At 44.0% G+C, this 15978-nt stretch overlaps 2 protein-coding genes across 8 annotated transcripts in view; both read left to right on the forward strand.

Moving 5' to 3' along the window:
- Nucleotides 1-9223, forward strand: part of cfap20dc (CFAP20 domain containing) — a 28089-nt gene extending 18866 nt beyond the window's left edge. For 3 of the 7 annotated variants that reach the window (XM_055509016.1, XM_029150260.3, XM_029150263.3), the window contains 3 exons: nt 21-82; nt 3449-3543; nt 4360-5049. In XM_055509016.1, coding sequence (XP_055364991.1) covers nt 21-82; nt 3449-3543; nt 4360-4478 — 276 coding nt within the window. In that variant the 3' untranslated portion in view covers nt 4479-5049. Of the gene's footprint in view, nt 1-20; nt 83-3448; nt 3544-3614; nt 3830-4359; nt 5050-7706; nt 8018-8141 lie in introns of those variants that run through there. The other 4 variants (XR_008694749.1, XR_008694751.1, XR_008694750.1 and 1 more) reach the window with 4 other exon arrangements.
- A 1792-nt stretch (nt 9224-11015) lies between these two features.
- On the forward strand, nt 11016-12201 carry si:dkeyp-67f1.2 (uncharacterized protein LOC556106 homolog). The gene is made up of 5 exons (XM_055509019.1): nt 11016-11148; nt 11508-11558; nt 11649-11733; nt 11815-11941; nt 12073-12201. Exons 1-5 carry the CDS (start codon nt 11046-11048, stop codon nt 12160-12162), a joined length of 456 nt encoding a protein of 151 aa, XP_055364994.1. The 5' UTR covers nt 11016-11045; the 3' UTR covers nt 12163-12201.
- The last annotated feature ends 3777 nt before the right edge of the window (nt 12202-15978 follow it).

Below are 15978 nucleotides of genomic sequence, written 5' to 3' on the forward strand. Positions count from 1 at the left end.
GCCTTGTTTTAATGTTCCAGCCAGCTAATCAGGGCCACCACTATCAAAACGAAATGAACCCACTCCTTCACTCAAACCCAAGGTAAGCAAGCGAATTCCCTGTTTTCTTCCTTCTCTTGTATAACGCCTCAATTTGGAACGATAAGCCACACTGACGCCGACATGACATATTAACTGATTGAGGTGTCCTTGTGTAACCTGTATAGGCATTTGGCAGCATGTACAGTACATACAGCGCTGTGAAATTTATCAGATGGCAGCCGCTGACTGCAGAATTAAGGCTAAATGTCAACTGTCAGACTATGCAGACTGAGGCTTATCCTGCTTACAGATGAGTACAAACAATGGGAAAATGTGCCAAGTCCTGTAGTTTTCTTCTCCCATAACTGCTGTCGTTAGTTCACGAGCACTAATTGCTTTTTATTTATTGCAGTATAGTATTGTTCTTGGTTTTTAGGGCACTAAATAATTTACGTTAGACATCAAGGCTTTGGTTCAGGTCTTTAAAAAATCAAAAAGAGAATGTAAGACTCACCATGTAGCACTCACTTTCAGCAGCTGTACTGGGGAAAATTCATCATTGATGAGGTAAGGCCAATTTCTGCACAGCAAGAGTCCTAATACAAAACAGCCACAAGACATGTGCTACCTTGTTTTACCTGCCTATAGGTTAGAATCAGAGAGACGTTGAAGTTCAAACCTCAGAAGGAAAACATGTTGATAAATGGGCGTGTGTTACCGGAGGAGGCAAAGGAAGACTGGTACTTTTAATATTTCAGTGTGTGCAGTGTGTCCAGAATAATCAACTTCAGGCATATAAAATAGATGCATGAAAAATGCAACAGGAAAAATTGGGAAACCATAAATAAAGAAGAAGTTGACAAAGTGGGAACATACAAGTAACTCACTTCATCAAAAACATTCCTCGCCATTGTGGAGCGTCTCACATCGCTGTTATGTAGCGGTGGAGTTTTCTTTGTGCTAGTCAGAGCAAGATGAAATAAAACTACGCGGAGTCTAAACTTCACTGACATTTATTGGAAGTCAGATCTGTTGTTAGAATGTGGCTGACAGGGAAAATGGCTCAGAGTTAGGATTTGTGTTGATTGATGTGGAGGACCAGGCAAATACCTCAGACTATCAAAGAAGCGCACTACTGTACTGTACGTCAGCTTAAGATGGCGGCTACAGTACAGCATGCCGTGAACACGTCCCCTGCACAGACCCGCTGCCCTCTGATACAGAGCTGATCTCCATATCAGCCAGGGTACACAACCATGCGCCATGTTTCAAAAGAAGACAAAGAGGTTGCATCACTGTTCGACTGCCGAAATTATGCAACCACCTCCTCTCTAACACTTTTGATTTATTGATGAAAAGCAAGGCAGCCTGGTGCGAACATGTGTAGACTTCATGTATTTATATATTTTGTTGTGTTTTGCTGTATGACTCTTTTCATTCTTTGCTTCCGATAACCATGGGGGATGAGGAAATGCGCCTTTTGGTCATATTTTAGTGCCAACTTGTCTCCCAGAGATGGAAATATTCTGTGGACTTGTGCTGTTTGATAAATGAATGTCCACTGAAAAGACTATTGCTATTGACAGACATGTCAAACACACTTACTGACATGTCTCACACAGCTCTACAGCAGCCACAGCTGTACTTCTCAAATTGGTCTTCAAAGCGAGCTTTGATTTACATATTGAAGAGCAGCTGCACAGGATTTGTCGTTGTTTACTTTCTTTTCTTTTATGCGTCGCATTCCAAGACAGCCTCGCAGCGAGTCCTTTCGCGGGGCTCCTTGAGCATCCTGGCGTCACCGCGAGGCTTCCAAGCTTCTGAGAGCCGCAGTTTTCTTGACGGCTGTCGAAGTGCTTAATGCTGCCAGGCCTTTTCTAGCATTTCTAGCATTTCGTTCTTTGTGCGTGATACGTGTGTCTGCCTTTAGTGGCCAGACCATATTTAAAATGAATCGGGCTTTGACAGAGGCCTTGAGCAGCAGTTCAGTCGATTCACAATAATGGCTATTGTTAACTTCAGCGCAGCTGATAAAGCTAGCAGACAAAACCAGTTGCCTTGATATTGTTTCACCGCAAGATATTTGGAACATTTAATTTCTGTATATATACATCACTGCACAGCAGAAATAGTCTGAATTAAATCTGCCTAATTTGTTCCTTTTATCACATTTCTTCTATATCTGGATTACAATTAGCTCAAAATCTAAGAGTTTAATCACTCTCAAGTCCCACTTAACAATTTAAAGTCCAATTTGCAGCTCTGTAGCCGAGGCCCTTGTTCTAGAAAATTGCTTCTATTAGCTTTTGTTCTATGTTCCTGACTATCACACAGTCAGCGGGTGTTAGCATGGGGTAAATGTCTTTGTTCAGAATAAAAGTAAGAGCTTTTATTGACACAATGTAGTAAATCACTTCTAAGGTGTAATACTTGAACTTTCCTAACTTCCTTCATTAAATGCATAGAACAAATCATATTATGTAAAGAATTAGCCCTTTCTATTGTTTTTTCTTTTGTGTGAATCTATGGTAATCATTTTCCCTAATCATGATTACTATAATTCATATGAAGCTGATAAGGAATATTAATTGCACCTTGTAAAACCAACATTTGATATATGTAGTTGGTAACGCTAATCAAAGATACTGGAACTGTAAATCTTAGATCCAGCTCTTCTTAAAGGCTTAGCATTCTGTCAATAATGCGAGTGCTTAGTGCACAAATAATAGTAACATCATCAATCACTGCACTTCTTGATGTTGACATGAAACATGCAGAAATGAACTTTAAATTACCTGCTATGAGCTGAATATTATACAGATGGAGATTATAGATCCTCATTAGATATTCTGTGGTGTGCTCTTATGAGATGTTTCTTTCCACAGGCACAAGATGTAAATGGATAATTGTGAACATGATATATAGTCTGAAATTTATTCAGTTTAACAAATGAATCTTGCAGTGCTTCCAAGTAATGATTCATCTTCGGATTTTTTTTTTAGTTCAAGTCTATTATGCCTTATTAAAAGAGCAGTGTAATTTATATCCTGGAAATCATTTATGTATACGGAGCCTATGTGCATGTCAGACATGGAGGATAAACTCATTTAGAGAGAAATCTCCCCCAGACCTGGACAAGGTTAAGACCCCTACTCTGGGCCAGAATGTGGACACTTGGAAGTCACAGCTTGAGTCGGAATTTAACAAATGATCCTTCAGGTGAAACTGTGAGGCTAAGAGGCTAAGTGTGCTGGAGAAGAGACTCAAGGACACTGGAGGCTTAGATGGGCTCTGAGAGTACACGATGATGGGACTTCATTGTTAAAATGTCATACGGAGGCAGTTTGATGCAGAGGACAGTAGTAGGATGGTGAGTGTAATGACATGTGTTGTCATGATTGTGTGCCTTTATGGTCTTTTTCCCAAGGGAATGGATTGATGTCCTCAGTCCTCCTATTATGCCTCCCAGCCAGCGGAGAAGGTCGCCCAGCACACAGAAAAACCAGGAAAATATAGTTCCAGGTATTGTACAGTTACCTTCATTTTAGTCCTTTGCCCCCCACACAGCTTATATGCCACTAAATGTTACATAGGTGGATAACAATCCGATGATTTAAGACTGGCCACACTACAAGCACTCAAAAGCATACCGCCAATGGAAACGTTGAGCTTTCTCCAAAGGCTACGCACAGCATGATGGCAGAGCATGTGAAACTGTATCTAATTAAGGGTAAAGACCCAGATGAGTGGAGTCCTGTGTCCTTCACATGCCGTAACACCATAGGTGAAAGAGAGGGGCTCATTAAAGGTTCGTACCCCTAGACACATCGACAAGGTTAATTGATGAAACCTTCAGTTTACAACATAATTTTTAAACCTCTTACACAATGCGTCTCATAATTAGTTTTTATTATCGTCACCCAACTTCAGATAAGATGAAATGTTCCTCCTGGAGCATTCCATAACCTTATTAGCATTTAACTTCCTGTCAATTTAACAGCTAAATTCACACGCTTTAAAGTAGTGGGGATTACAGGGAATCTTTTTACAGCTTCATAATGTGCTAGTGGGTCTGGGTGGCTTTGGTCTTGATTGATGAGAGAAAAAATGGCAGCGGCAGAAAACTTTTAAATCCACCTGAGTCTGAAGGTCATCTTACTATCTCCACTTATTTCATTGCAGTAACAGACAGCATGTCCTTTTTCATGGGTGCAATGGTTATGTTAGTTGTTGGCTATAGACAATACACTCCAGAGTTATATTTTTCCATGCAAATTCCAGTTACTGTGCAGAACACTGTGATGCAGCCTGATGAGCCATGTGCTTGCGTTTTTACAGGAGAGGATGTGTTTGAGAAAGAAGAAGAGAATGAGGAAGAATATTTGAATCTTCTCTATGACTCTTGCCTAAACTGTTACTTCGATCCAAACACAGGGAAGTACTATGAATTAGCTTGATTCAATACTCAAGAGAATCAAAATTAATAAATCACAGTTATTGACTGTGAATGAATGGTTTCAGGATTTTTGAGGCCTAGCTGATTAATCAATGACAAGTACCCTATTCACAAACACTTTTTATGTTGCTGACTGTTTCTGAGACATTAACAGGAACCTTTTAGTGTGATGCTAATGTGTGCAGGATTGGGACTCAATGCATCTAATACAGGCCTTTGCAAGATGTGGAGTTGGCCCCTATTCAGATGCACATCTGATGGTAAAATCTGTCTTTTCACAAGTCTTGGCTATAAAATTAGTATGTTAGCTTCCTAAAAGAAGAAGCTGGAGGCTATTAATGAACTGACATCTGCATGTGGTACTACATCATAATTTTTTATTTATTTTGTTCTTCCTTTATTATAATTAGTCAGCTGATTTAGTTACTGAAAAATGGTGATGTATCTACACATTGTTTAAATTATTATATATAATTCTAATTTCTGTGGTTTCCTGGATGTATTTGAATGTAGCCATGCTGGACTGTGTTTAACACAATAAACAGCAGATTAATTCTGAATGTTGTATTTTATATGCTGGACATTCCTGTTTTTCCATTGTCTCATGTTATAAGGTTATATTTTCAGACAAACCTGTATTTGTGCCTTTGAATGCTTTGTAAATGTAAGCAGCAGTACCAACAGTCAAGGAGCCTGCGGGGCTGGCAGGCCTGCTCTTCAGCTTTGCCAAAACACTGATCGCACCTGATGAGTGACTGATATGAGATTGATCAATCATGTCCAACCTTAGATCAGTTGTTGCCACTATTTGTTATCATGCAATTTGTTCATTTCATACAAAGTGTACCTCGGGATCAGTGTCCATTCAGTTGGCTGAGCTACTGTAGGACTGTAATTATCAAAAGCTGAACAGATAATGATGTTTTAATGACAGCAAACGTTTCAAAGAAATATGTTAATAATTAGGGAAAAAAAACAACTAGGAATAAATGTGATATTCAGCGATCAACACAGCTCAGTTAACAGCCAGTTCCAACATAATGAATCTTCAGTTCTGCCTTATCAAGATAAAAACGTATTTATGTAAAAAGCAACAATTTGAACGATAATACTATTATTATGTTTATGCACTTCATCTGAAAAATGCCGCTGCCCACGACCAAGCTAATGTTGACACTAGAATGTAGCCTAGGTGCAACTGAAACTTTAAACTTTATTTCCGTGCGAAGGTCATGTGACCGTCAACAACCAATCACGTTGCGCCCTGAAGGTGGGCGTGAAAACGCAACAGGTGGAAGTCAGGAAGTTGACAGCTCCTAGCATTTAGCTGGGGTCCGAAGCAATTGCGTAGAAAAGTGTGTTTTGTTGTAACTAACACACTTAATTAAGTTAACTACTTTAACTCGAGTTTAGCTTGAGCTTTATAATAATGCTGAGGTGGACGTAGGTTAACCAGCCTGTGAAGTTCGGAAAGATGTCAGCGGAACAGGTACAGTAGATAGTGTGAACAAAGTAGTCGTCCTCATCAGGATACGTTTGCTTCACGTGAAGCTGCCTGACGCTGGAATGACGTAACTAGTGGATAAACACTTTATACTACAGGCTGATGCTATCCAGCACCGCAGCGGTGCCAATGTTAGTGCACGATGAAACCTATAACTTTTCATCACCACGTTAATCATTCAGTATTACCGTTTAAAATAATCAAGCCAAGTAAAAACCAACTGGAGCATGAGCTGTGTGAAGTACTACCCGCCCAGGGTTTGGTAGTTTGTAGGTTCACCTGTGGCTCTAGCTGTGGGACAGATGGCTTCACGTGTCTGTGGATGATGGTTGATCGTTGATGGTTGGCTCAGTGACCACGGTGCTGCCAGACGAGCCCGCTCCTCGTCCCTCCACTGCTGTGTGAGGGGTTTCTGCCCAAACACGGCTCTCATCAGTCCACACCTTGTTCCACAAGTCTTGTGGTTTGCTCAGATGCAATGTTGCAGAAGCCCAGTCGTGCCTCCATGTTGGTTTTAGATAGAGGCTTTGTTGCAGCAGCCCTCCACACTGAAGCTCCCCGTCCTTATTTAGTGTCGCCACCGGGCCTCACGGACTGGACGTGAACATGTAACCTGCCCAGCGAGGCCTGTCGAGTCTGACGTCGCTCTGGGTTTGTTTTGCACCGTCTGACCTTGGGGTGAACGTGCCGGGCGCCCACTCTTGGGAACGCTGGCGGTGCTCTTGAATGTCTTGATCTGTGAATGATTTCTCTCAAGGTAGAACGCTGGACTCTGAAGCCGCTTGGAAATGTTTTTTATAACGGTTTCCAGGTTTGTGCGCAGCAGCTGTTGCTTTGCACCTGATGAGTCTCCTTATCGCTTCTGTGTGAATCCACTGGCATCCTTATGAATTATGATCGCCTTGCAGTTTGTTGACTTTGGGTTTCTGCGTCCTTGCATGTCTCAGTGCATGACGAATTAGTCGCAAACATTAAATATTAACACGATCTGTCACTGAAGCATTTCGACTACAGGTCCTGTAGTAATGTATCACATTAACAGCGAAGCTGAGGTATCGTCACCAAAGCTCCAGAGGTTCAGGCTTTAAAACGAGACATTCTTTTAACTTTTCAAAGTCGCTTTCTCCATTTACAGCTTCATTTGGATCTGTTCTAACTTTAGCATTGATGTTATATTTATTTGATTTCAATTAATATTCACGCTGATAAATCAAAGGCACACAAATGTGAAATGTGAATATCGGTGTGTTGATGAATCCTGCATCGCTGCAGTCATACCTCATTACTGTTGCATTATTTTTTCTTATCTGTCACCTCCTCACCTGTGTGATTAACTGTTCCTGTTGGATTGTTATTTTACACTTGGTACAAATTGTAATTATCACTACAAAGACTAATGTTCTCACACTCGATTCCTACCATCATCTATAAACTCATCGCAGCTCAAACTTTACAGATACAGTTCAGTGATCAAAATCCGGATGCGAGTGATCATTAATTGCCAGAGACGTGTCGTTTTTCCCGCTTGGTCAAATATTCACCCCGGCTGTTGGGCTCTTGGGTCGTACATCGTTCTGATCCGAAGCACATCGCTGTTCAGCTGTCATATCTGCCGGCCGTATTTCCTTTTTATCTGAGCCACACATCATGAACTGAGCTGTTAGCTTTATGGGCTCTTTAACTACCCCCACTGTTACCTCTTATTGGATTCATTTGTCTTTTTAGGCTGGGTTAAGGCTTCACCCCGGAATTATTGCATCTGTGATCCTGGTGTCAATGGCGGCCATCGCTGCAGCCATATTGATCGTGCGAAAATACTGCTTCCCAGTTAAGTGAGAGAACTTTGCTATTCAGCCCTAATGAGATTACTTAAAATTCCCAGTTCAGTCCAAACTCCTCACCCTCACCTGTCACTTGATTTCAGCGAGGCCACATACAGATACTCGTTGCTGAGGCGGATGGAGGATCAGGGTTCAGCAGGGACGGAGGGGGATGGCGACAGGGGTCCCTGCACGGTGGGAGAGGAGTCAGACGAGGTCAGTGCTTTTCTGATTGTAGCTTTCACTGTCATCTGTTGCACATTACAAGTCAGCTCGGTTGTAACCTTCCTCATCACTTCACATCACATGTCATTTGTAACTTCTTTTATTCTGGTGACAGGAGATGCTGGAATAAAAACCTCAGGCCGTGCTGCTGCTGGACCGGAGGCGGGTTTGTTGTCGATGAATCGCGTGACTTAAAGGCTGCAGTTAATGATTAGGTTCATTATGGATCCTAAAAATAGTCCGATCACACAGCTTGTGGTGATATAAGCAGAAGGCATTTTACACAGGGAGGTGTTGGTTTCTGTACTTCTGTGGCTTGAGTTTTATTAAATCTGAAAAATAAACCTAATGCACTGTAGCTGTGGTGTAAACAGGGATTTTGGAGCATGGAACAAACAATTGTGTGTAAATATGAGGATCTCTCAGCTTGGTCTGCTGTGTTTGTTAATCTGTCTCTCGGTCCCTCAGGTTTGTGCAAGTGCAATACAAATGACTGGCGAGACCCTTATGAAAGGCTCCATCCTTTAACATAGACGCATACATAGTGTTTTCCAAGCAACAATTGCAGCTTAATATTAGCTCTAAAATCATCTCCGCCATGAATAAGTATTTGCAATTTGAAGGATTTGTGCCTTACCAATATTTCAGTATTAGTTCGACTCTTATATAAATGGTTTTCATGGACGTTTGCCGTAGATGCAGCTGAGCTTTGCTTAACGCCGTGCTCCGCTCAGCCCGCACCCTTTTTAAAAGGCATCGCTCCTTTTTTTATGCTCACGCTAACCATTTTAATTATTTTCTCTTCAGCGTTACACCGGCTCTTTAATTGACTTCTAGGTGGAGTAATGTTGCATGATATTTTTGACAACTCCACCTGCTAGGAGTCGTCATTACTGGAGCACGGGAGTCACAGGATGCCGAAGACAGCTCAAACTGATTAATCATTCATCAGAAATAATTTCACTATGCCTTCTGTTAATTATTGATCAACAAATTAAGCAGTGAAACGAGGTTGTTCTCTCTTCTTGTCAGGGTAAAGTTGCACATTTTTCAAACATGTAATGAAAGAGTTTATTCTTCGCTTGCTGGTGGTTGATTTTAAATGCTTTTGACAACTACTGTCTTGATTTTATCTGTGGTGTACTTTCAACACGTATGTATATAGGTTATGGAATAAATATTCATCCTGGGCACTGACTGAGGTGTTTGAATTATCCTTGCTGCATTCATCTCACGATCCCGACCTCTGAACCCCTGCTTTAAATAAAACATGGTGTGTCAGGCAGATTTTAGCAAAGTAGCATTTGCATGTTTAGAGAGTGACAGATACAAGATATAAGTGTAGCTTTATTTTAGTGTGTCTATTTCTACATATACCGAGCATGGCTTTGTTTATTCCTACAGTGATATGTGGATATTCTCTGATTATCTGAGTGTGATTTCATCAGAGCAGTAAAATGTAGTACACAACAACCCTCTACTGGTTCTCGGTGGTATTGCACCATGTGTAGACTGACAAAGGCCTGTTCTTAGCAAAGGGGAGTCCACGTTTCAGGAGCACAGTGGCAAGTTAATTTTGATCAGTTAAATAAAGTGATTATGCTCATTAACTTTCAAGCCATAGTTAAAGATGAAAAAAAGCATCCTCTGTTGATGATGCGTGATTTTGATAAATACCATCCATGACAATAGCCTCAGTCACCTGTTTGCTAATGGGCCATTTACGTCATCAGGCTCTTAATGCTGGTTGTTGCATTAGCAGCCATCATTTGTTTATGGAAAGGCTGTTTTACTTGAAACTTTCCAGGCGCGCAGAGTGTGAACCCAGCGTCTGTTCAGAGAAGCAGAGCGTCGAAGCAGCCGACGCTGGGCTTTAAGCGTTTGCTATTATTATCCGTTACTCTTTAAACATCACTATTAATTCCCGTGCAGACCATTAAAAATAGAAATTCAAATGGCTGAAGTCCCAATAGGCCGCTGATGAATGAGCATCTTCTGATTTAGTCCAGCTTCAGTGTGGCTTCACTTGAAGTTGGTTTATTCATCTTGACTTGTGAAATAAATTTATTTTGCCTGTTTCTAAAGCAGGTTTGCGTGTGTGCTCCACCTTTTCCTATGGGCTGTGGTTTTGGCCGTATACGCATATTTACATACCTCCACACATCACAGACTTACGCTGGAGCCTCCATTCAAATCTCAACCCCCTCAGACGCGTTAAAGCCTCGTTCTCCGCTTTCACCCGCTCGGAAACGCGACGCCTTCAGGTTCGCCCCGCTTTTAGAGTCTTCGCCCCCCCCGCGGCGCAGACGTCCGATCGCTCGATACCTGTTACTGTTCCGTCTGCGTCAAGGAGAGAAACGTGATCGTGTGGTTCACGGTGGGAGCGCGCGTCTGATGCCACACCCAGTTTGTTATTCTACACGGGTTAAGAGATGTGTGCTCGGCCCCACACCTTCCCACAGCTTCTTATTGAATGAATTAGCAGGAAGCATGTTCACTCAAGCTGTGCCGCGTGCGCCACATTTCTTATTTACTGGAAACACGCAATTTCACAGGTCGTCTCTTTAGGAGCAGAAAGAAACTGATTTGCTGCAGATATGAGACATCGAGGTGGGATTTGTTATATTTAGAATATGTTTTATTGTCTGTTTCTGTGTTAATGCGAATCTTAACATCACGTGACCTCCAGCTCTTCTCCACTTTGCCGCTGCGGCCGTCGTCCTCGTCATAACGTGGGAGATCGTCATTAATTCCTTTGATCTACAGGAGACTTTTTTGGGTGAGGCCGTTTTTTTCCATTCGTCTCACGTGCTCGCTTTGTGTTGTTAAAGCAACGTATCCTTTTTTTTCTGTTGCACATTTTCAGCTGCACCTCGGGCGAAGTGCGGCCTCTCCAGGGTCTGTCCATCCAAGCACTTTGCTTTGTATGTGAGGAGCGGCGCCGCTGACATCGTCGGGCCCAGGATTTGTTTTGACGGTAAAATGTACGTGTTATTGTGCGAACGACCCGAAGGTGAAAATGGAGACTCTGCGGCTGAACTCGGCTTCCCTGTGTCCGAGCAGCATCATGAGTCATGTGTTCAACAACGTGGGGCCGGGTCTGAACGTGGTGGTGGTGGACGGTGAGTGGCTGAACCTCTTCCGGCTCAAGGACTTCCAACTTGGCAGTTTTCAGATAGAATCGCAACAATTCCGTCCTCAAGCGTCAGGGTGCATTCTCAACATTGGAAACAACAATTCGAATCTCCACCAAAGCTGCGCCGCAGTTTCAGTCACGTTACATCATCTTCATCAATGGATGGAGTTTGTTAAGACAATGGAGTAAAAGGGAAAATCTAACGCTTCAGTTTGACAATCGGGCCAAGTCCGTACACAGATGAAGGTTGTTTCTTACCATCAAAAGCTCCAGAACTGACACGATGTGGGGTTTTAGGATGGAATTACTTTGTCAGTAGTTAATGATGGCTTTTTTTTTTCTCAGGCGAAAGTGGAGTTGTGGACAAAATTGGCATTCTTGATATGAGAGGCGGAAGTAAGTTTTAATCTTTTAATCCTGTTTTCAGTCCCAACGTTTATTGAAGCCTTTAAATGATAATGTTCCTTTTAATTACTCCGACTAAAGAGCCGGGAGAAATCTTGAGGTTTCTGAGGAAGATTAAACCTGGAAGGATTGTTTTGGTGGCCTCGTTTATTGATGCAACAACAAAGTAAGTCTACATCTCAACAACTCCGCTATTAAAATGATTTCATATCCCGCGGCTTGACCCTTGTCTGCAACTTTGCGGCAGGATGACGACTGAAATAAGGGAGATGTTTATTGGAATGGGAAGCACTTTGATCAACTCCGTAAAGCAGAGAGACAGCTGGGTGTTTGTAGGGAGAGCAGGGGCGTCCAACAGCAGCCTCTTTGAAAAGGTTAGTGATCCCGTTCACCGCACTTTGTTCTATTTGTGTCAGAAAACTCTGTCTATTTCGGAGCGTGCTGCAAGTGAAGGAGCCTGATAATTGATGGCCGAGCGCTGCCTTCTTCCCCGCTCACCTGTCAGCGAGCCGCTAGCGATGAGAAAAACAACATTTATGAGGGATGGCCGGGGATGGTGGAGCTCGCCGGCTGCTTCCCGGGGAACCGGCGCTGACGGAGAGGGGCCTCGAGCGGCGGCTGACGAGGAAGCGAGGTGCGATTCACGCCTCAAACACGTGTGAAACGTCATGTATGTGCATTTAAACCCGTGTGACGCTCCTGGTCTCACCGAGTGAGTAGCTACAAAACGTTCCTTTTGCGATGCTGGACTTTAGGAATTAAATTGCCTTTTACTCGCACTGTTAGCGCTAATGGAAAATGCTAAATACATAAAATAAGCATCACACATAAAAGCCTGGTTTTATTTTTTGAATTTCTTCAGGAACCACTTAGTGTTAGTTCATATTTGATTGAATAATTTCCCCCTTTTCCACAAGTAAATGTACCAATTTAACAGTATAATAGTTCTCCATTATAAGTCACACTCACATTCACTTTGCTTAACATCTGAGGCGAAGTGGGAACAGTTATGCAGTCACATCTCCACTGACCCATATTCTGTCATAATATATTAGATTTCTTTCTTCTCGTGCATCGACTGCTGCTGGTGGAGCTGGTCTCACTTCCTCACGTGCTCTTTTCGGTCCTATTTTTCTCCAGCCCGGAGTCAGGTCGACCCAAAAGGTCACAAAATAAATCTGAGCTCATGAAATAATTAAAAGCGAAGAGACAAGAAGGAAAGGAAAGGAGAAGTTTCCTCCGGAGAATTGGATTCTTTCTGAGAGGGAGCTTGTCCTTATCCGACTTCTCATTCACTAACTAACACATCTCCTCAGCTACTATGGGTCACAGGCCCAATTAGCAGTGCAGCGCATTTTATATGCTGATTGTGTTTGTTTTAATCTTGTTCTGCTTTAGAATAAAAACGCTGAGCACTCGTGGAGCGCGTTTGGCCCGTTCTCCAGAACCCGCTCTCGCTGCTGCTGCTGCTGCTGCTGCTGCTGCTCTGGGATAATCATTAAAAGTTCAAGCACAGTGCAGATTTGTCTCTTGGCCATTATTGGCTGCTGGAGGTGGAGGGAGAGAGAGTAACTTCAATATTTAGTGGCGACGCCGGCATCGACACAGCCGTCGCCTGTGAAACGGAGGGCGGAGCCACGACATTGGATTTGTTTGTGTCTTTTGTGGTTTGACAGGCTCAATACAACACACACACATTATTCCCTCTATTCATTGTTGATGATGTCCTGATTACTTTTGATTTAAACCATCATTTCCTTGTGTATTGAGTACACTAGTATTTTGCCATAAAGCGTTTGGGAGTATTCCTCTGGCAGATGTTGTGTTGTCCCTCTTTTATGTCATAAAAGCAGCCGATGCCTCAACCAAAGGCAGGTTTTTATCCAGTGGAGGAAGCAGTAAAACAGAGTTGGCCTTGGAGACTGTTTATCCCGTCATGTCCTATTAATTTTTCTCCACATAATATCCACTGTGTAACAGCACGACTCTCCCCTCATCAGCTGCACAGCAGCTAACAGCAGAGTTGTCATTAAAATGCCTCATGTCGTTTGCATTTTTCCTCATTTGCACCACTAACGTCTGTAAAATATGGCCTCGCCGGAACGCTGCGCGGGCCTTTAAAGCTCTTTGGCCTCTTTGGCTGCTCGGCGTCCGCTTGCGTGGACACGACACAGGTGAAACGCAATCAACATCAAAGACGCCTCTAACAGGTGACGCTCGGAGCATAAATAACAGCCGCAAACAAACGGGACCGGGCTGACGGAACCGCTCCCTCGGTCCGACAGGGGATTAAATTATGAATTCTGCCCGAACTCCAGCAAATGATGCGACTCAGCGTGAATCAAACTGCGCTCGGTTTGATCCCGTCATTAATGAGGTGGCAGCTCCTCCACCTCACTGGTTCGAGCACTCGCTTCACTGGACGTGTGGAACGGGCGCCGACACTTTAGGGCTTTGTGCTGCTCAGGTCTCCAGCTACCTGCATGCATGTGTGTTGCTACTGATGACCCGGCTGAGACGTTTCTGCTCATTGGCTTGCCATCAATTTCTATTGTCATTTTTTATATTTAACAGTGCAAATTCAATATCACAGTATTAAACTAGAATGAGCAGGAAAACCTCGTTCACTGCTTCTATATACGCTGCGTTTCCAACCTGTCATTTTACCTCCAACGTTAGTATTTGGTCATAACATCTATCATTATTTGCCAGACTGGAAAAGGCACTCAACAAGGTGTTAAGCAATTAAATGTGAACACATACTGTAGCCCAGACGGTCATTGTTGTATGAGCTGCAGGGCCATTTCTTCTGCATTGTGAGTTTATTAAAGAGTAAAAAGATACATTTGTAAAGTCAGAAAACGCTTACACGGCTGCCAATAAAGCGTTTGCCTGGTGGCGTTTAACATTTGTCTGTCAAATGGCGTTTAAAAGGCTGGTGGTGGAGCGCTGACTTTCTGTCTTTAATCTAAAGCTGAATATTAATGAGCCTCCACAGTTGAATGTGCTGCAGGTGGTTCATTATGTCGCGCCTCGTGCGGTGTCACTCGCTTTAATATCTTTTCAAGTGGGGCTTCATGGCAAATCGTGCTCCGCCGCGCTCGCTGACGGTGTTTCCTCGCGAGTCTCCCAGAAGATCAATGGCGTCGGGCCGCGGCTGTGGAAGTGCTGCTTCCACGTGAGTAAAGGCTAGAGCTGCGACTGCCTGTAAGGGGGGGGGGGGGGGGCGCTGCAGGCCCGTCCAGTCCACTTACTGTACACGGTGCAGCTGCAGGGAGCTGCATGGTTCTGCTCCGAACCACAAGCACCGACGTGCCTCCTCCGGGCTGAGAGGGTTCCTCCGCAGAACCATGGAGATGCTGCACCTTCACTAATGCTGAATTATGCATGAGGGTGTTTTAATTCCATTACAGGAGAAAGTTGTACACAAAGTAGAACGACACATACTCGACTCTACTTTATTCAGTTTCAATACAGTTCAGTTGAGTTTATTTATGCAGCGGCGCTCCTCGACGCTCCGGGCCTTAAATCCCATTTGAGCAATCACCAGGCGCCAGCGCCCGCTTTACGTTCTGCTCCCCCGGCCTCGGCGATGCGGGCGCCTGCGGAGGGAGCGGCGCCGCGGGCTGCGAGCGGCGGCGTCTCAGCCGCAGAGAAGGGAGGAGAGCGCTAATCTCATCAAACCGCAGGAGCCGCGCGGCCCTTTAACTGCATCCAAGAGCCGCACACGACCCGCGAGGGGCCGCGCGGACACACCTCACCGCAGCTTTGGTGCGCCGCATTATACGAGCCCCCCTTTGTTTCTATAAGTAGAGTCTCTCAGGACCGAGAGACTGAAACTCCAGCGAGCGCTTCGAGAGGAAATGGGAACAAAGGATGAAAGCAAGCGGGGATCAGGAGGAGGCAAAGAATTAGCTGTCGCCACCGCCGCGAACGCCCCAGAGGCGACGACGAGGCCCGCGCGCCGCAGCACATGCTCCATTACTTTAACGAGCGCCCTCGTCACATCTGTCTGCGCATCGGCAGCCGTCGCACTATTCCGCATTGAGGTCTATTTAGAGAACACACATTTGGATATTTCATTAACACAAATGGGTGAAATCCGCCTGATGTGCGCGCGGAGCTGCACAGCAGAGGGCAGTGCGGCGCAGACGCTGGTGCTGCATCACACACACAGCTGACGTGGTTTATGCTAGTGTCGCCACTGTGAGCAGTGATGTGCTGATGTGCGTTTAATGTCAGAATCTGCAATCATCTTATACAGAGGCTGTAATGAAGGCGTTTAATTAGTACAGTAGGATTTTCATATTGTGCTGCTGCTGCTGCTTTAAATGTTGGAGGGTGAAGGCAGATAGTAGGAATAGGTGATGGGTGAATGAGTGAATGAGCAATGTTAGCATGTCCGGTTAGA

This window comes from Betta splendens, chromosome 5 (assembly GCF_900634795.4).
Source record: "Betta splendens chromosome 5, fBetSpl5.4, whole genome shotgun sequence".
NCBI lineage: Eukaryota > Metazoa > Chordata > Actinopteri > Anabantiformes > Osphronemidae > Betta > Betta splendens.